Consider the following 20,391-nt stretch of genomic DNA (forward strand, 5'->3'; position numbering starts at 1 on the left):
AGGGTAGGCTCCAAGCCCTTCACTGGGAACGTACAGTTAGTAGATAATGATATTAGTAATACTAATTAGAATATAAGTACTAAGTATTAGTAATTATTAATTAGTATTACTGATTAGTAACTAGTATATTTATATTTTAGTATATTGTGGTGATCGGTGAACTTTTACTTATATTCCTACAGGTTTGTACGGAACCCTCAGGACGAGAGTCCGACTCGCACTTGGACAATTTTTTTTACGTGCGGGGATGCCAGTATGTAATGTTCACTTAACATCCATTGACTAACGCTAGTAACGTAACAAGTAACGTATTCAATAACTGTAAGAAAAAACAGATTAAATACAAGGAGTCTTTAAAAGAAACTCACATTCACACTCACTCCGCTGGCGCATCGACCCAAAGTGGGTCTTGGCCTCCGACACAAGAGATCGCTCTTCTCTTTTTTCGGTTTCGTAAAAATTTTTTTTTTCCGTGGGCGAGTTGTCAGATCGCCGCATAACCCCCATATTGCTGAAGGACCACACCCTACTTTGGTCAGCGAGCCCATCGGACTTAGCCGGGTAGCGTAGCTATGCTGTACTACCTACCACTCCCACATCCGCCACCCGGAGAACGCACCCCATACGCAGTGAGGGCCAGCGCGGGGAAGAAAAGAAACAACGCTTCAATAATAATAATAATATATTTCGTTTCACAAACTTGTATTTACATGATGCTTACTTAAAATATATTGATCTACAATCAAACAACAATTCAAAAATAAAACATAAATACTATATTGGGTGTACTTTTTATTGGTATTTGTTCCTCAGAACTTATTGGAAGCTGCGATCTTTTGACCCACGGGATCAGCAAGTAATACAAGCGTCAACACTTTATAGAAAGTAGAACATTAATATATTTAAATAACACTTGGGCTTATTAAAAACTAACAAGATTTGTTGGAATGCTTGCAGTGATAAAGGAAAGCCAATCGGTTAACGCATTTCGAACCGTAACCACTACGCAATAAGATGTATTTCAACATGAGTAACTATGTCAACAAATTATGTACAGAGAATTGAACACTGTAATATCATAAAAATTGCTTCAGTCAAAGGGAGTTGGTTGGTAATGTTTGCGATACAAGTAGCCAAAGTATTAATTGCTTCAAACATTTGCACAAACATTGGCTCCAACTTTGACTATGCTTTCATTTGACTTCACTACTACGGTTTACAGTTCTATGTTCGGCTATTATTTAGAAGAGCAAATCTTCATCACCTTCATCAAGCAAGTTAGCGATGTCGCCCACATCCCTTCCTGCGCCCAACATAGCTTGCTTTGCCTGGAAACAGGAATGCACAAGTCAGTCTAGCCAACAAAACATTAACAACTGAAAATACTGTTAGAAAGTCCCTTAAGAACACCCCAAGTCTAGTTTTTTTTATTAATTAATATGATCATTAAAGTATATATCATATAAAGCAATAATTCTAATTCCTTAAAATTACTTCCAGTTAAAAACCTTTTTTTATATTTGGTGGTAAGCGGCTGCCAAATTCGCTGAAATAGCGAAATTTCAATTTCATTTCCATGTTTTTTCGCCCACATTCACGAATATTCTCTATACATTAATTTCTCTATACAAGAAATATCAGATAAAAAATCCATGCCATTATTGAAAGTGAAAAGCATTAATGCATTTATATGAGTTCAAAACTTACAGCTTCCGCTTTGTCTTTGATAATCTTCTTCTTGTCCTGAATCTTCTTCAGCCGGTAAAACTCCTCACGCTCCAGCTCGTCCAGCTCAGAGATGATGTACGCCAGTGTACGCTCCAGGCGTGGGATGATCACTACACAATTTATTCAGTAATTATTAAATATAACTAATGCAATTTTTAACAATAAACTAACAAAGAATCTAATGAATAGTCTTAAATCTATGATATGAAATAAAATATTAAAAAACACAATAAGATTGGCATATCATCAAACAATTTAAAATATACCATTTTACACACAGAAGACGTGCGTCAAATGTAAGCAATTCTGCAGGGTTTGACAAAGTGCATTTGTTTCTAACTTCAAAAACGTATGGAACTGACGGGCGACAATCATGTGACTAATCAAAACTTATTGTCAGTTTTGTACATTTTTGAAGTTAGTTATGAAATTGCTTCAGAGCAAATGCATTTTGTCTAACACCCATGAATTTCATTTGATGAGTATGCATTCCAGAGGGCTAACTTTAATCTACATTTCTTTCTCACCCTTTTCTTATAAGAAAATGATAGGAAATGGATATGGATTTAGCAGGGGAGGGTATATATATATATATATATATATATGAGGGAAGAAATATCCACTTTCCATGTGTTACCTTCTCCATTGATTAAAAGTAGATATTTACTTACCATGCTCAATAGCATTGACACGTCTATTAGTAATCTTGATAACCTCGTCAAGGGTAACAAATGAAGTTTGCAAAGAGGCAAGTTCGACAAGCAACTTGACAGCGCTCTGGAAGTTCTTCTTCAGCTTGGACAGCTGTTGACCACCTCGGGCAAGACCAGCCAACTCATATGTATCTGAGCCATCTTGGTAGGACTCGAAAATCGGAAGAGTCACACCTAAAGTGTAAAGAAAGTTGTTTTGTTGTTCTTTAAATGGTCAGATAACATTTACAATTGCTATTTTGTTTAAGATGCAAGACAATACAATACATTAAATGATGAAAATAAAAACTAAATGTAATATATTCAACAATATTGTTTCCATTTGATATGAATCATCATAATTAGCCTAAATTTGTCCACTGCTGGACGTAGGCCTCTATTTAGTATGTATAACCATGGCATATAATTTTTTTTTATTTACGTTTTTTCCATGTTTCACACATAATTAAACAAATTATAGCTTGAGCTTAAGTAATGTTTTTAAATGTATGTTTATGTGCACAAATATTTACCAGCAACATTATCCTTCTTGGAGCGAATTTTGATCTGAGCTTTAGTGACATTTTGCAGGACAACCTGGTTGAAATCTCCCGTTGTAAACTTGGCTTCAGCAAGAGAAAATGCAGCTTCTTTCATCACCTCACCCATAAGAGTTTTAGTCTGAAAATAAAATTTATAAATTACTATTTGCTTGGATGTTGTTGCAATTTTATATTCAAAGTTTAATATCACTGTTGTATAAAACTTACAAATAAACTACGTAGCTACAAGACATTAGAAATAGATACGTTTGGTTTACATTGACTAAGTTTTTACTTCACTTACCTCAATAATTTTGCTCAAAATCAAACGGAACCTAACTTGTAGAGCATCAGCCTTCTTCTTCAGGAGACCATGGCCTTTCTGTGCTCCAGCCAATCGACTCTTCATTAACATTTGAGCACTGTAATCATAAAATACATGTACGGGTCATTTTTCTAACTGATGAATTGACATTTTTAACATTGAAAGCATATAAAAACTTACCCCCGGGACGGGAAAATAGCTAATCTATCTTTTCCAGACATGGCGATTTAGTTAAATCTTAGCGTAAATCCTTTTTCAGGAATTTTACTCCCAATCCCTATCACCTGATGACAGAAAACGAATGTCGATAAAACTGTTGTCTATGTTTAGTCTTGTGATCAGGCTCAAGTACTGAAAGTCTACTTTGGGCTTCCAAATGTAAAAGATTTTTAAATATTTAATCTGATCACTAAATAATTCTATATCTTTGTGAACTACATATATATATATATTTTCTATATGTTTAGAGTTGTAAAAAAAATCGTGTAAATGTTCGTAAGGAAAGTAAAATGAATAAGAAATTTCCTTTTAGTTACAAAGTATAAAAAAAAAGTCAAATCTCTATGGTTTTCAGTGTCAGTGATGCTATATAACATGATAAATAAGTTGCTATATTTTATTTTTGAAATACAAATTTAAGGTGCAAATTATACTCTTTTACTCTCTTATTTAATATACTGTTTTATATACTCTTTGTTAAGGTGCCCTAAATAAAATTAATATCTGTCACAAATTTAACTGCCATAAATCTACCAAATGTGTAAAATTTACAAGTCTTTTTCAGTAGCTTTCTTCTATATTGAATGGTCAGTGACTCAGTGACAGCGGTATGTCAAATTGGTGTCAAAAAATGTCATTTGTGTCAATGTCAATTGTGGGGAAAACTGGAAGTGTAAAATGTCATGAAAATGTTTTATTAATATTTAATTTCAGTAAACCTAAAAGCAAAAATGAGCCTTTACGACAAAATATGTAGAATTTGTTTGGGACAACATGGAGCCTTTTATCCAATTTTCGAGAAAATTGAGAATTTTGAACATAACATACAATCAAAGATATCAACTTGTTTGTATGTTACCGTAAGTTTTTTTATTTATCAGAGTAGTTGTCAAAAGTTACGTTTTATTCGATATAACATTCGGTTAATTATATATTTTCAGGTTGAAGATGTAAAAGGATATCCGCGTCAAATTTGTAATAATTGTAACGAAACCTTAGACATACTTTTCAATTTCATAAACGTATTTAAGGAGAGTTGTCAGACTTTAGAAAGTAAGTTACTTCTTATGAAAATAGACATCGATGCAAGTAGTAATAATGACTCAGATTTTGATCCAACAATTAACAAGAAAAAGGATTCTACCGTTCAGGATTTAGATGCTAATATAACATCGTCCATAAAACCACGATCTAAGGCAAGAGTTGAAAGTGAAGAAAAACAGGTAGTTAAAAAGGTGTTACAGAAGGAACAACTGCGAACAAACATCAACAGAGACATAAGAAATGCTGTAGCATCTTCTATTCTAGAGGGTGTATTTACATGGAGTGGAGAAGAATGGTGGTAATATTAAAACTCTGCTTATTTATTAAATACAAGCTGTCAACTGCAACTTCGTCGGCGCAGAATTAAAAAATATAATTAGTAGCCTATATGTTCTTTCTGACTATGTTCTATAAGTATGCCAAATTTTATCAAGATCCATTCAGCCGTACTGGAGATACCTACAAACATCCATCCATCTAAACATTCAACAACATTAAAAATATTACTAAGGTATACAAGTCAACCTCATCTAAAAATTTGGAGTGTGCATATTGTAACTTTTGTATATTTAAATATCTTCCATTTCAGTTTAAATAAAAATAAAGCTGATGATACAAACAATCTAATGGAACAAAAAGATGCTATACAAAGTACAACAAAAATTAAGACAATAAAAAAGAAAGAAATACCAACTGAAAGAAAACCACAACCTCCTAGACTCTGTGATCTCTGTGGAGATGTTTTTAATGAGGACCATAAACTAATAGCACATAAGAAAAGAGTCCATTTCAACAATCCCATTAAATGTCCTGTATGCCCAATGACTTGTTCCTCTGAATATTACTTAAATTGTCACATGGAGAGGAGACATAGAAATAATAAAATCTATGAGTGCAAATTTTGTGACTCGAAGTTTGCATTCATTAAGGATATACATAAGCATGTTGAATATGTTCATGAGAAAAAAAGAAAAGGAAATAAAATATTTGCTTGTGATACATGTGACAAAACTTATAAATGTGTGCAATCACTTACAATACATAAGCGATCTGTTCATACAGGTAGTTGTTTATTTAATTTCATAACAAACATATTTAAATTAAAATAAGTATTTTTTAGGGCATTTTTTTATGCGAGACCACAAAATTACTTGAAATTTAAGCTAAATAAGGTAACATACGAGAAGTTGAGAAGTTTACACGCTCAGGCCAGATGGCACCAAAAACCTTAGATAAATATGCCAAAGGCAGCATACAACAATTGTTTTTGACGACTTTAAAGTGATCTTCTATAAAATCTGTGGTTTTCAGGGGAGCGACCAGATATATGTACAGTTTGCGGCGCACGGTTCTTTCACATCATTTATTTAAGAGAGCACATGAGACTCCACACTGGAGAAACTCCATACAAATGTCCTATTTGTAACAGGGGCTATGCACAGCGAGGCAATATGACAAGTCATCTCCGTAATCACCGGAAGTCCGAGTTAGATGTGGCTACATTCAGTAAAATAAAGCCAAGACTTCTTAAATTTCTTAAACCTTAGGCAGAACAATTATTATTAAGTAAATGTTTTATATTGTTAAATATTCATCTAAAAAGTTTCACCATTGCTCCAAGGAATGGATTAATACAAAAACCAATATAGTTATTGATGTAGAGGTTGCCATATACATTTGCTGCACAAAACCCAATTGCAGGGTCTGTTCACACACACTAGGGCGAAGATCACAGTACATTTTTATCGCATATAAATTTAAATGTTACCCGATTGGAACAAGATTAAATTTTATTTTTAGCGTCTTTTTTTCCCTCGCTCTTAATAAGAAAAGAGATGCAAAGTAAAATTCTTTCAGTTGTATAAAGCCAAATGTTATTTTCGGATAAAAATCCGCTCTGGTCAGCGCCCCGACCTCTAGTAAGTGCGTAAACATATTTTATATACTTTTTGTGCGTAAGCCGCAAGCTATACAAAAAATGATTGTTGATGTACTAAAACTGCATAATAAACTTATTATTGTTGTGTTAATAATTTAACATGTCTCAATTTGTTCGATTGTTAAAAAAAAATATTAAAAAGTCATGGAATGTTTTAAATATGAATTTTAAGGCCGGCAACGCATCTCAGTTCCTCTGGTATTGCTGATGTCCATGGGCGTCGTTGAACACCTTGGTGTTCCCGCTGCTCGTTTGCCACTTATGATATAAAAAAATATCATTTTTTAATAACAAATTTATTTAAAAAAGACTACCTATACACTATTAAAATTCAATACTACGCCCAATTGAATCAGTAAAATCAATCCTTATGTTTTTGTAATTTAAATAAAATACATAAAATTAAAGAGAGAACTATTTCAGTATTTATTGAAAAATTTTAACGAAACTAATTTTAGGAAGTTATTTAGATTTCAGATGAAACGGAATGGAAGTACTACGTCATGTCATACATACGTCAGTTTAGTGTCAATCTGGTATAGTAATGGGTCTATTTGTTTTTTTAAAACTAAAATTTTATTAGAAACATACCTTTATATCTGTCTGTATTCTTTATACCTTTATAAAAACTGAAATGAGCTGTATTGATAAAAGGTGTAGAATTTGTCTTCAAGATGGAGCCTCGTATCCTATTTTTGAAAAAATTGAGAATTTCAAACATCATAACATTCAATCAAAGATTTCAACTTGTTTGCATGTCACCGTAAGTTTTTTTATTTATCGTCGTCGTTGACAACAGTTACTTTTTATTCGATAAAACATTCGGTTATTCATAAATTTTCAGGTTGAAGATGTAGAAGGATATCCTCGTCAAATTTGTATCAATTGCAACGAAACCTTAGATATACTTTGCAATTTCATAAACGTATTTAAGGAGAGTTGCAAGGCGTTAGAAAATAAATTACCTCAAATAAAAATAGAGAATGATTCAAGTAGTAATTATGACTCGGATTTTGATCCAGCAATTAACATTAAGGAGGAGTCTCCAGATCTTAAGGATTTGGACGAAAAAACATCAATAACAACAAAAGTTAAGGCCACAAGTACTCAAAGTAAAGAAAAAAATATAGTTAAAAAAGTGTTGCCTAAGAAACAAAATAATGGAAACAAAAGAAATACTGTAGCATCTTCTATTTTAGAGGGTGAATTTTCATGGAGTGGAGAACAATGGTGGTAATATTATTGCTGTATGTTAATTATTGTTGCTTATTACATTCAAGTATTAGATTTTTTTAAATGTTTAGTAGTAATAAAAGTGAAGAAATGCTTTAAAAATAATGCTAACTTTGGTGTACAAGCTATTCTTTATATTAAATCCTAGGTGTTTATAGTCTGGTTATCAACAAAATTTTCAATTTCAGTTTAAATAAAAAAGCTGCCCAAAATGCTATCCAAAAAACTAAAAAGAAATTGCAGCAAGTGAAAAAGAAAAACACACCAAAAGAAAAGAAGCCACCACCTCCTAAACTATGTGATTTGTGTGGTGAAGTGTTTGAACAAGACAAACTAGTTGCACACATGAAAAGGGTCCATTTAAACAGTCCTGCTAAATGTCCCGTATGCTCACGCATTTGTTCCTCTGAATATTACTTAAATCGTCACATGAAGAGAAAACATCTAGATGATAAGAAGTATCAGTGCAAATCTTGTGATAAAACTTTTGCATTCGTCGGTGAATTGCGAAGTCATACTAGATACGTTCATGAGAAAATAAGAAGAACACCTCAAATATTCCCTTGTGATATGTGCGAAAGAACTTTTAAATGTATGCAGTCACTCACAATACATAAGCGATCTGTTCATACAGGTAATTATTAGTAATGTTTGTTGCCTATAACTTTGTGTTGTTGCGTTAAATTGTCCCATGAATTGTCAGGACCATTGCAGATCCAACTAAAAGTTATTTTATATGGTTGATGAAACAAATCTGAAACCAACTTGTTGGAAAGAAGCTTGTTACTTCAATTATCCTGCCACTCAGTTGCCAAACATGTTCCTTCCATATAAAGTGTTATTTGTCAAACATGATTTGTGGTTTTCAGGAGAGCGACCGGAGAAATGTTCAGTTTGCGGTGCCGGTTTCTACCACATTGTGTATTTGAGAGAGCACATGAGGCTTCATACAGGTGAAACTCCATACAAATGTCCCATTTGCGACCGGGGCTATGCTCAAAGAGGAAACATGAGGAGTCATCTTAGGATCCACAGGAAGTCGGAGTTAGATGCTGCTACATTAAGTAAAATAAAGCCGAGACTTCTTAGATTTCTTAAAGCTTAGACATGGGCCATTACAATTATGTAAAATTATTTTTTATATTGTTTTAATTGAAAATGTTTTATATAGCTGTCAGAATCTTATGTAAAAATAATTATATTTATTTTTTTAATGTTAAGGTACTAAAAGTTGCCAGTTGTAAAATTAATAGATTTATTATTGTTAATACTAAATACTCATATCTTGAATTGTTCTATTGATAAAGTTTTATAAGTTAACTTAAAATTACTTTAAAAATGTTATCTTGAATTCCTCTTTCATATTTCAACTTTTCTCATTACAGTAATTAACATAAAATGTAGCACCTGCACTTATACATTTTTAAATGAACTTCTCTTTCTTTTTAATAATCTGGAACAATAGATATAATCAGTATTCAAATAAAAATGTAATTGATAAAAACTAATAATCCCAACAGCAAAAAGTAAAGGAAAAGTTTGAAGTAAACTTTTAATTTTAAGAGATATTTATGTTGCACAAACAAATTAAATTTTTTACAAACTTACTCTTTTAATGAAGCCGATATCTCCTTGAAGCATTTTTATTTCTCCTCTTCCCAATATGTTAATTAATTAACTTTATTTCAATTTCCTTCACTTGTATTTCTCTCTTTTTAGTATAGGTTCTATTGCCCTTAGTCTTAGCTTTTCACTTTTCTGTTGACATCACTTCTTTTCTGATGATAATTCCGATCTTATTCTAAACTCTTCAAAATACCTGATTTGGTAATCAAATTCTTATCTGTGAAATTAATAAAAGTATTATTCAAATAGTAAAATAACATTGTAATTCTGGTACAAAAAATGTAGTAAAATCTCACACTTTCAGTTTTATTTATACTTTCAGATATTACTTTAAATAGTTTTAAGTCAGGTTACTCATCTGAAAATGTAAAAATTAAAATATTTGCAGTTTATAGCAAAATAAAGTACACAATTATTTATGTTATGAACCATTAATATTTTGCATTGTAATAGGAATATATACCAACTAATTCCTCACTATCATCATGATCTCTTGAATACCATTACAAAGTATCTTAAAGTTTTGTTGTCTTCTTCATCTGAAGCCATTTTATCACAGTTCAACTGAGAGTCGTTGGTACCTTCTGCTAGTAATTCCAAGCCACTTTGATTACTCTCATCACTCTCACCTTACACCATTTATAAGCATTTTTACATGATCCAGGTACAGAATTGAGTTACAAAGCAACTTTCTTCCAGAAATTCTGTTTGAATTAGGATACGTTAATACATTTATCATAATCATATCTTCGCTAAGGAAGTCCATATTATATACTCTAGACATATTGATATATAATTAAAAGTTATCCAATTAATAAAAAATGTTATTATTACGATTGTTTGAAAACTAAACCGTACGTTAAACGTCAACATCAATGTCACGAAACGAAGCCAACATAAAATATTTTTGACATTCTGCGATATTTTATAAAGTACTAATAAACTTAAAGAGACGGTTTTCATGCAATTAATCCAAAAATAGTATTTTTATGGAGCTCTATTTAAGAAAATTGAAATATTTAATTAACTGGGTTAAATGAAAATTGGATACTGATTACCGATTTTCTTTCTTAACTATTAACTGTCAGTCACTGTCTTGTCAATTGTCTGTCACATACTCTTTGGTATGTCATGTCAATTATTGAACATACTTGGTGGCGTAAATGATTGTTATTTGTTTATTTTTCTGCAAATATAAATATTTATAATTCAATTCGAATGTGAAGACCATTTATATCTTAGCTATTCCCATATCAAGATGTTACGTACAAAGATTTACATAGCCATTAGCACTATAGGTGCAATCTTAGGTATTGCTGCCTTTATATGTTTCTGCCTAGTTTACGCAAACATAGAGGCTGGAATGTGGGCATTGTTGTCTGGTAAGTGAACTATAAAGTTTTTCTTAGTAATAGAAGTTTAATAATTATAAATATATGTCTAGTTGTGCATTTACGATTAGTGCTGACGGTGTTTTACTAATCGTATGAAATAGATATACCCGACAATAAATGTATATTGCTATATCTAATATAATAAGTACGTCAGATACTGGGACAGACATAAGTTGCCGAGTTATTGCTTAAGAAATATAATATACAAGTAGATGCTAAACATAATTTTGATGTCTTAAAATAATGTAATATCTTATTCATCAAAAAAATTAAGATTAAAACTGATATTGTAATTATAAATTGTTATTTTAGGTATTCATGCAAGCTTAACCCTTGTGCTACACTGTCATTATTTGAAGGAATCCTTGCATGTCAACTTCTCAAGGAAAGCTTTGCAATATCTTGGAGATTTTGGAATTGTCGGCTTTGTGTCGGGATTGGCTCTTACATTGTTTTATACATTTTTGGAATTCTATTATAAAGCTGGTAAGTTTCTTAAAATATCTATAAAAGGAACTGTTTATGTTTTTTCAAGGTTTCTACTGTACAATGTAAATTAATTTACTACATAATTTACTAATTAAGTTTGTTTGCTTTAGCTGAGTGATAAAGAAAATTGCAATGAATTGCAGTTATCTTTAATAATACCAAGTCAATGTCCTTATTAAAATGAATATTATTTATGTTACAGGTATAATTCCGGTTCAGACAAGTATTGTAATACGCTTGATATGGTCATTTGCGATGATGAAATGGGGTTTGACTCTCTATTTATTCACAAAGAAATATCTACGTACATATAATGATCACCAACTTTTCTCTGAAAATCCTAATGTTGAAGAAACATAAATATCAATTTTAAAGTAGTTTTCTTATGCAGTGACACTTGTTTACTATATATTGTCATCTCTTTCATATTCATTGACATAACAAAGACAGCAATATGTGTCAAAACAAGTGTCGGCAGTTTCATGTTTAGCTTAATTGTGATTTATAAACCTGAATTACGTTAAGTTTAATTAGTTTTGTATTTTGTTTAACACTGACTTCTGTACATGGACAGGCTGCAATCTGTGGTATTATGTGCGTATTTGATTTCCGCCATCTTGTTACTGACGGTTGTAGTTGGTAAGAGATTGAACTGTCAGGAACTTCAACATGTTTAAGTCTGAATGAAGCAAAAGATGTCATGACTTATCCATTTATAGAAATCAGTCCATATATTTAGTTAATTAATTCTTAAAAGTCATTAAACTAAATTTTGTCCTCTAAAACTATAGACTTGGTGAATGTTTAGTATTTTACTTTTATAAGCTTAATTAAAAAAATAACTAAGCTATTTTAATGAAGTGTGAAATTATTGAAATGAATTTTAGCTGATGTTAATTAATTTTTAACAATCAGATTTTATAATTTGGTTGCTGTGAAAAATTTTAAGTTAGTTAATTTTTTTTTCACATGACAATTTATCATTGATTTTTTTCTATATAACTGTCACTCAGATGTAGAAGACACACAGAAATTATAAAAAATAATTTTGCATGATTCTGTTATTTTAATGGAAATGTAGAAAATTGTGATAAATTTGCTTTTTTATTATTCATTATTTTTATTCATATTTTAAAGTTTTTTTTTAATATGCAAAGTATACCATACTAAAAAATGTGAATTGGTAACTAGATAAAAGCACTGACTGATCCTGCAAGTATTAAGAATATTAAATATTTAGGAACTTGGTGTTAAATTTAGGTGTGGTCCAATTTAGTATTGCTTGATGCTTGTTAGTTTTACAGGGTTTTTTTTTAATATTTATAGCTTGATCTCCAGCTTTTACTGCATGTCAGATATTTTTATTACAACACAAACAGCATAACTTTAAAAATTTCACTAAAATTCGAACTGTGGACGTGAACTGTCAAAACTACAAAAAAGAAAAAAAAACATCTTGTCAATAGAGTAAAAAGCTGCAACAACAATTTTAGTATTTTATTCAGCCAGTGGAAAATGAAGGTTATAAGTATTACGTGTAGGCATTTTTATACTGTTTTCAAATAAAAGATTTTATTATTCAGGGTCGATGTATTAAAATGATTATGTGTTAGTTATTAGACTTTTCAAATGACATATGCATTCTCTATGGTGTTTTATGTAGACCAAAATATATGTATTGTTTGTAAACAGTTTTTTATTTACTATTCCCAAAAAGATTTACGTAGACCCCTGGAGTCCAGGAAGACCCAAAGCAGATGATGATGCTTAGAAATAAACTTGGGGGACCACATAAAAAGGAGTGAAGAAAAATTTAGGAAATAAAGTTGGGAATCCAATCTAAACGGAAAGAGCTGCGTATTTTTAGGTTTATTTTATGTTATCGAATGTTTTATTACTAAAAGAGACAATATTCAAGGCAGTCAATATTTAACTTCAATGTAATGTTTTTTATTGCGCCACACATAGACAAACATGTTATCTCTGTTTTTGTTGTGAAACTATATTATCGAATTTATAGGTTTTCGTTATCAAAATAACTCAGTTTTTTTTTTATTAAAACATACGTAATTACCCTACACTAATAAATTAACAGATTTGTGTCAATGCTCCTTACATTTAAAAAAATAAAAAAAGAGGAAGAAAAAAATAAGTTTTAATACATGTGCAGATAACAAAATAGTGACGAAGACATATTAACGCCTAGATATTATAGACATAGACTAAAGTTTATTTAGATAGTTACAATAAAAGGCAATGATCATCGAGTCACTTCTTTACTCTAGAAAATTTTTTTCCGCCAAAGCTTTCGAACTATTTATTAACAGGAATAAGTTTTAGTGGGTCAATTTAGAAAGCAACATTTAGGACGACCAAAGTTCGCGAGATATCTAGAAAACTAGAAGCGGTCTTATTATTTAAAACGGGAACACTTATTACATTTTTTATTATAATATTTACTTTTAGCCTAGCAGTCACTTCGTCGACTTCCGCCTTATTGAAGATGGATTATAATCCATCTTCAATAAGGCGGATTTAAAAAATAATATTATAATATTATTTTTTAAAAAGTGTTTTTGTAAATTTTAAAATATCGGTTATTCCGATAAAGGAAAACTATAACACACAAATATCAATTTTCTTCTTTTAAGACTTAAGAGAAAAAGGCATTTAATTATTTGTAGGAATACAAAAGTTTTCATAGTTGTCAAAAAATCCTGCTGCAAGAAAAATATGTTTTCATAGAAACTTTACACGTTTGGAAGATGAATTTAAGTCGTCACACGGTCCTCAGTTTCCAAGCTTAGCAAAGGATTCTTTCTATTTATAAATTTAATAATTTACTTTTCCAGCTATAAAAACATTAAAAGCTTAAAATGAAGGTTAATCTGATTATTAAAAGCGCAATCCCTGTGCGCAAACGCATCCCGTTAATGCGGGCAGGTGGCAGAAATGTTTACGGCTGAGATGGTGGGCTTCGAAGTTTGAATTGTAAGAAAACATTCAGTTGATAGGCGAGTGCGTGCCGCGATACACGGGGCCGCTTTCCCGTAATCTAACGTCAAACTAACGCGGGATTGTCTATGGTTTTTAAAAAATAGTGTTGTTTCAAAAAGTTTTTTTATTATGTTTCGTTTTAAGTTATGTTAACGTGATTTAAATTAACTTTATTTGTTTGTTGGTAGAGGTAAGTTATGGCTTATTTGTTATACTAAGTTACTGAGAAAACGTTCACTTTAAACTCTCACTGTGGAAAATAATGACAGTTCTTAAATGTAATGCTTAAATAGATCTTAATTTTTTGTCTGAAATATTATTCCGTTTATAACGTTGAATTAATATGTTACTTAAAGTATTGTAAATTGACCAAACTTACGAAAAAAATGACAAAACTCAAACTGAAAATCCAATATAAAGATCGGACTATACTGTATACACAACTGCTTTTTGTTAATTGCAGAAAAAAATGTATGTTATTAGACGCAGCTTTACCAACATAAAGATATAAATATTAAAATATAAAACTTAAGTAGTTTGTGGTCTGAAAATAATGAGAATCCTTAATTACATTTAGTGTATGTAGGAATAAAAATAATCAAAGTGTAAAACAAATAACTACATACTTATGCTTGCTTGTTCGAAGCAGAGATGTGTCGCTGTAGAAAGTAGCATAATTTTTTTGCATGTCAACTCACATATAGTTATGTACTGAATGTTAAATTGACGTTACGGTTCATTTTCATTTCGTTTTTTTTTATGTCATCTTCTCATCTTAATGATTATCATAATTGCTCTTTTCTTTTTTTAATATACAGAAATATTACTTTTTTAATTGTCACAAGTTATTAACATTTTCTCATTATGATTTAATTATCAATGTATTAGAGTTACACATGTAACTTAAAATAATTGCGCGAAGAGATTTTTTTTTAAATTTCAAACAAATAAAAAACGCGGTACAGCTTTGATTCTACCGTCTTTAGGATTCAAGATAAAAAATATAATCTTGATAGCAATTACCAGAACGCTGCGGTTAGTACAATTTTATTTATTATTTTTTGCTCTAAAGCCTACCAAACTTGCATTACTTTGATACGCCAAGTTATTGCGTGTCGTGATAACCGACAACAATAATAATCATACTAATAAGTAAATTTTTTCTTAATTTTTTTGGCAGGACATAGATGACAATTATTGTTATGTGTCAGTCACTATGTTTAATGTGTTAAAACTCACCATTCACCATGCAGTCGAAGAATATAAAGTACCTAAAATAATAATTTTTTTAACGGAGAATGTGAACTAACTCAGTGAGCATTGAAAAAATAAAAAAGAGAAATAGCATTGCCTAGACATTTTTACGATTATTGTCTTTTCTCTTCCCTTAACAAACTAATTTTATTAACGCTAGCGTGGACTGACAAAAATAAAGCAAACGTTAGAATTAACAGCTTCACAGATAACCTTAACATATTTAGTAATTCAAATTTTGAATGAACTGTAAAATTTTTATATCTCTCAAAGCAATAGACTTTAATGTTTAGTACACGTAATAGAAGCTCAAGTTTACCCGTTCCGTTCCGGCGGAGAGGCTAATGGCTCATAGTTTATTATTCAGAGACAAGATGCGGGAACAGGAAATATAGTCAATTTTATAACCCATGTTCTAAGCGGCTATTTAAATTTAAGACACTTTTGAGAGACATTTACTTGACTTCCGTGACGGGAATAGTGAAATACGTTTTCTACGTAATAGTACGATGACCGTTGTAGCCAGCGTGACCATGGACAGTCGTTATATTATGCAGCTTTTATAGTAATAACATGGACGCTGTATTACACAAATAAAACGTTTATTTACTTACAAGGTAACTGTTATCTTGCACGGTATTTAATTTCAAGTAAGCTCGCATCAAGTCAAGTATTATATTTGCTTGATTTTTTACATAATGCCTTTATATGTTACCCTTGCCCAATAACACAAGACCTAAACCCGAAGATCGAGTTTCTTCTATAGTGTATGCAACTTCATTGGACGCTTTTGTTTTTAAATTGTTCGATCATTATCTATAACAAATATATTTAGGTTAAAATATTTGATCGTTCACCGCCATTTTTAATAGCTTGTTTTAAATACTGTGCCTAGTTATTAAACCAAGTCTAAAATCTTTACATCTTTCTTTAGATTATCTTAATTTTTACACGGTAATATAAGTCTTGGATTATCTCAATTTCAGAACATTAATTGCTGTAAGTAAATTAGTGAGCGTTGAATTAAGGCTAATGTCTAATGTGTGAGGCAATCTTCGGACTGGCACGAACCGATATCGGCTTGCAACAGATCCGGCGAAGGAGCTCTGTTGCACCGGCCATTGTACCATTCAAACGGCCCTGCCTATTGTAGTGTGGGCTTGTCAGAGTAAACACAAAATAAAAAAGATTAATCAGCTATGGGATGACACACCTATTTAGTGAAGCTAACAAAAGTTGTTTCTGGAGATAAGGTTAGATAGATCTCTTGACTTTTATAACAGAAAGGGACAAACGAGTAACATATTCGTTGCTTCTTGAAATAAACAGAGAATATTTCCATTTCCTATCCAACCAACCTCTTACACGGCATATCCAAGTCCCCATATCCCTCTCTAAAAAGGAAAGGAAGGGAAATTTGTATAGAACCTTGGTCACCACACTCATCAAACGATACACATATTACTCTACATCACGCATGTCTTTTGCGAGGCCGTTGTGATTTAACCAATCAAGTCAAAAAGTATAAAATGGTCCTACGCAAAACATGGACACATAACGCGTTAAAGTATCGTTACAAAATACTCAGGTGACATATTGTATGTTCGTGTTTGCTTAAACAATACATTCAAAATAAAATAAACACGTATAAGGTAGGTCAAGTGAAGACTAATCCTTTCTACGAGTAACTATTACAAGCTTGCCGAAAGTAATTTATGTAAAGTGACGCAAAGAGTGTTTTTAGCATATTTTTGTAAGCGATTTCTGCACAAAAGTAGCTTTGTACGGAATTCTTTAACTCTTGCTTAAAATTTGTTTGTTATTCAACACTACAGAAAATCTAATTTGAATATTTTACATAATTTTTCGTTGCGTAATTATTCATGGACTTATTTTTTAATTTATCTTAATTTTAATAAAAAGTTAGGTGTATCCTGATATCTGTGTTAATATTATGGTAAAGGGTCTTTGGTTAATAATTGTTAGAATTCACAAAAATCAATTTTAAAATAGTGATGTACATTTTACTACAGACCGTCATCATTAGGGCACATAACACAGTATTTGACATATATTACGTATATACGAATTTCAGTATAAAATAAAATTAACGAATGTTTGTACGTAAATACTTTCTCGAAACGCAACGAGGCGGCAACATTTCTTATAAATATTTAACAACTCTTACCGCAATGGTTTCTTTTATTCACAAATTAAGCGCATTACGTACATCTTTGCAATTAGTTGGAGGTCATTCAACCTCTGAATTATTTATTACTTTACTTCTGTTCTTATTCTGCAGATCTTACAAATATGTAATCAGTGAGGTAAGAAATTAAACTCACTCTTAATATTAATATTAAACCGTCAATATCCCAATATCAGCCGTCACGTGGCTGAAAAAGAAAAATGTCATAAATACTTTTGTAGTAAGTGTTGAAAAAATCAAACAGTAGATTATTTTCGAGCAAAATTATTTTGGAATGGCTCAGCGGTTTAAGCACTTGATTTGCAATCTGTAGGTCCTGAGTTCGAACTCCGCCATGTACCAATGTGTTCTTCAATTTACATATGTATATTTATCTGACGTTCTTACGTTTAGTAAAACATAGTGATGCAATCTGCACATATCAGAGAAGAAATTTAAAGATATGTGTGAATTTAACCAACCGCACTGGGCCGGCGTGGTTGACTATGGCCTAATCATCCCTAACATAGAGTAGGTTCCGAGCCCCTCGGTGGGGACATATAGTGAGCTGATAATGATGATTATTTTCTATTTACTTACAAATGTGAAGTTTTCTTATAAATTATTGTTGAAATATATGTTTTAAAATGAGACAAAACACATCCTATAAAATAAATACAACAAAATGCATAATATTCTCACTAATATTAGGTTTTTTTTTCAAGCGTTACGTAATTCCGGTAGTCATTCACGTTGCATAGCGAATTGTGTTAACTTAATATTCGCAAACATCGATTCCTTGCGTCGGTTTTACCGTAACATAGACTATCTTTTACTTTCCAGTCCACATCTTGAATTTAAATCTCAAGTTACGTGATATTTCTGTTATTTGGAAAGCGATGTCACAACAAAAGGTTAAATTATAATATTATAGGTTTTATGCAACTGTTTATGTGCGATTTTTGTTGTAATACAGAATTTAATGTTATATAATATTAATTTTAAACTGATATATAAACACTCACGTATATACGTCCGGTGGCGGCACCGACTAGTTTCGAGCCAATCGGGGACCCTTCATCAGGATGAGTGGTACTGGTATTATTTTGCGGACGCGGCTCGTCTTAATTATGTCTCAAAATTTATAAATGTGAGTATATATTTTTTTAATAAAAAAAAAGTTCGCATAGAATTTTAAAAAAATCTAGCCAATGTTTCTCAGTGGTATTGTTGCTTTCTAATGGCAAAATCATTTTTGAAGTTGATCCATTAGTTTTTGAGTTTATTCCTTACATACAAAAATACAAATATTTTCTCTTTATATTATTCGTAAACTATACTATAAGTATAGATATTACGATATAGTAAAATGCCTTCTTGCGGCACCAAGCTTTGTTTTCGTTCCCTAAGATGTAAAAGAGAAAACATCGTGGGGAGAGCCGCTTAGAATCGCCTATTGTATGGCGCCTTGAGGCACGCGGTGTTACAGAACTCTTACTGATTTATAGCTCGATTACAACATTTTATTAAATTAATTTTAAATGATTTATCAGTAGTTAATTCCTTGTCTTACGAAAAGTTTAAAGTACACTGGAAATTTAAGGAATTGCTCCTTATAAAGTAAAATATATCTTTTTTTATTAATTTTTTTTTAATTAAACATTATCGACGACAAAATACTATTGTCAGGTTAAAAGGACTATAATAATGTAACTTACCCTACGTTTTTTTGTGCCTGAATAAAGTGCCTAAAATAGTGAAAAATATTTTTTAAATCACAGTAAAAACCTTAAAAAGTTCCAATATAAAATTTAATGTAATTCAACTACTAACAAATGTATTCCGAAATCACATCGCGTTTGAATATGGTAAATACTTCCGATTTAACCAATGTATAAATAAAGTTATACAACTTCCTATAATATGTTCGTATAACTTAACTGTATAAAATTAAATAAAGAAACTTGTTCAATGATAAAATAACAGAAGCTTCTTGTACAAATTGGCGAAGCGAAAGGTAATTTCGCTATACTTAAGTTTTCGTGACAAGGTCGTAAGAAAAGAGGTCGACTATCTCATTTGAATTTAATTTCTTTTGTTTTAATAATAGCTATTGATGTATTATTACCGTGGTATGTGCTGACCTCAAAATTTTTGTTTTTTTTCTAGACACGTCTCGTGTCTCCTAAATTAATGTAAATTGTTGCATGTCTGGACACGGCTTCTGAATAAAGATGTCAGTTAACTCATATTTTTATGAAGGTTGTATGAAATTCTGTGAATTTATCAATAATTACCCATTGTTTATCCATACCTAGACATTATCTGAATATTCAGTTTTTTCTTCATTGGTATTGCTTTTTAAAAGTATCATTTTTTTCTTTTATACATGCTATGTTAGCTTAGATAGAAAATGCCCATAAAACATGGGACATCCGTGACAACAATTCATTCTAGAACGAATCAACAATTCGTATTGTATTGAGGGAATTTCGATCGCTTCCCAGTGCCATATCTTCTCGCTCGAAGACGTAACAAAAAGAAGACATTACTGACGCGCTGGTGCATTTCCTAGTAGGAGCAAAACGATGCCGCGGGTACTAACGGTGCTCGATAAAGCACGGCGTTATTATAGTGTTGCACTGTGCTTTATAAAGTATGGCGCGGGCGTACAGTGCATAACAGTGAGGCACCGTGCTGTTGTATATGACTGTACCATAA

General features: G+C 31.2%; 3 protein-coding genes and 1 long non-coding RNA gene across 4 annotated transcripts; 2 read left to right on the forward strand and 2 right to left on the reverse strand.

The window, feature by feature from the left end:
- Positions 1-670: 670 nt before the first annotated feature.
- On the reverse strand, positions 671-3,610 carry LOC106121593 (V-type proton ATPase subunit D). Its single transcript, XM_013317305.1, has 6 exons — positions 3,468-3,610; positions 3,267-3,384; positions 2,954-3,101; positions 2,400-2,615; positions 1,708-1,838; positions 671-1,328 (listed from the first exon to the last, which is right to left on the reverse strand). Exons 1-6 carry the CDS (start codon positions 3,506-3,508, stop codon positions 1,242-1,244), a joined length of 741 nt encoding a protein of 246 aa, XP_013172759.1. The 5' UTR covers positions 3,509-3,610; the 3' UTR covers positions 671-1,241.
- Positions 3,611-4,144: 534 nt separating this feature from the next.
- LOC106121579 (zinc finger protein 600) lies at positions 4,145-8,901 on the forward strand. Its single transcript, XM_013317292.1, has 8 exons — positions 4,145-4,366; positions 4,448-4,848; positions 5,140-5,612; positions 5,862-6,085; positions 7,073-7,252; positions 7,334-7,722; positions 7,911-8,356; positions 8,592-8,901. The coding sequence occupies exons 1-8, from the start codon at positions 4,238-4,240 to the stop codon at positions 8,825-8,827; spliced, it is 2,478 nt and encodes an 825-aa protein (XP_013172746.1). The 5' UTR covers positions 4,145-4,237; the 3' UTR covers positions 8,828-8,901.
- A 248-nt stretch (positions 8,902-9,149) lies between these two features.
- LOC106121723 (uncharacterized) lies at positions 9,150-10,195 on the reverse strand. The gene is made up of 3 exons (XR_001228070.1): positions 9,827-10,195; positions 9,331-9,565; positions 9,150-9,175 (listed from the first exon to the last, which is right to left on the reverse strand). It is a non-coding gene; the product is annotated as an uncharacterized LOC106121723 (long non-coding RNA).
- Positions 10,196-10,529: 334 nt separating this feature from the next.
- Positions 10,530-11,920, forward strand: LOC106121722 (uncharacterized). Its single transcript, NM_001312845.1, is given in 3 exon segments — positions 10,530-10,730; positions 11,055-11,228; positions 11,434-11,920. Coding segments are annotated over 3 exon segments (456 nt in total). The 5' UTR covers positions 10,530-10,606; the 3' UTR covers positions 11,592-11,920.
- Positions 11,921-20,391: the final 8,471 nt, after the last annotated feature.

The sequence above is a fragment of the Papilio xuthus genome, unplaced genomic scaffold, assembly GCF_000836235.2.
Source record: "Papilio xuthus unplaced genomic scaffold, Pxut_1.1 DF826938.1, whole genome shotgun sequence".
In the NCBI taxonomy this organism is placed as follows: domain Eukaryota; kingdom Metazoa; phylum Arthropoda; class Insecta; order Lepidoptera; family Papilionidae; genus Papilio; species Papilio xuthus.

What these genes read in the sequence shown, in the direction of transcription:
- LOC106121593 (XM_013317305.1), bottom strand. Translation starts at nt 3,508, where the DNA reads ATGTCTGGAAAAGATAGATTAGCTATTTTCCCGTCCCGGGG. An exon ending in TTTTGAGCAAAATTATTGAG is followed by an intron (nt 3,102 to 3,266) that starts GTAAGTGAAGTA and finishes TTTTATTTTCAG; the next exon opens with ACTAAAACTCTTATGGGTGA. An exon ending in TCAAAGACAAAGCGGAAGCT is followed by an intron (nt 1,329 to 1,707) that starts GTAAGTTTTGAA and finishes TCCTGTTTCCAG; the next exon opens with GCAAAGCAAGCTATGTTGGG.
- LOC106121579 (XM_013317292.1), top strand. Translation starts at nt 4,238, where the DNA reads ATGAGCCTTTACGACAAAATATGTAGAATTTGTTTGGGACAACATGGA. An exon ending in TGGAGTGGAGAAGAATGGTG is followed by an intron (nt 4,849 to 5,139) that starts GTAATATTAAAA and finishes CTTCCATTTCAG; the next exon opens with TTTAAATAAAAATAAAGCTG. An exon ending in TAAGCGATCTGTTCATACAG is followed by an intron (nt 5,613 to 5,861) that starts GTAGTTGTTTAT and finishes TGTGGTTTTCAG; the next exon opens with GGGAGCGACCAGATATATGT.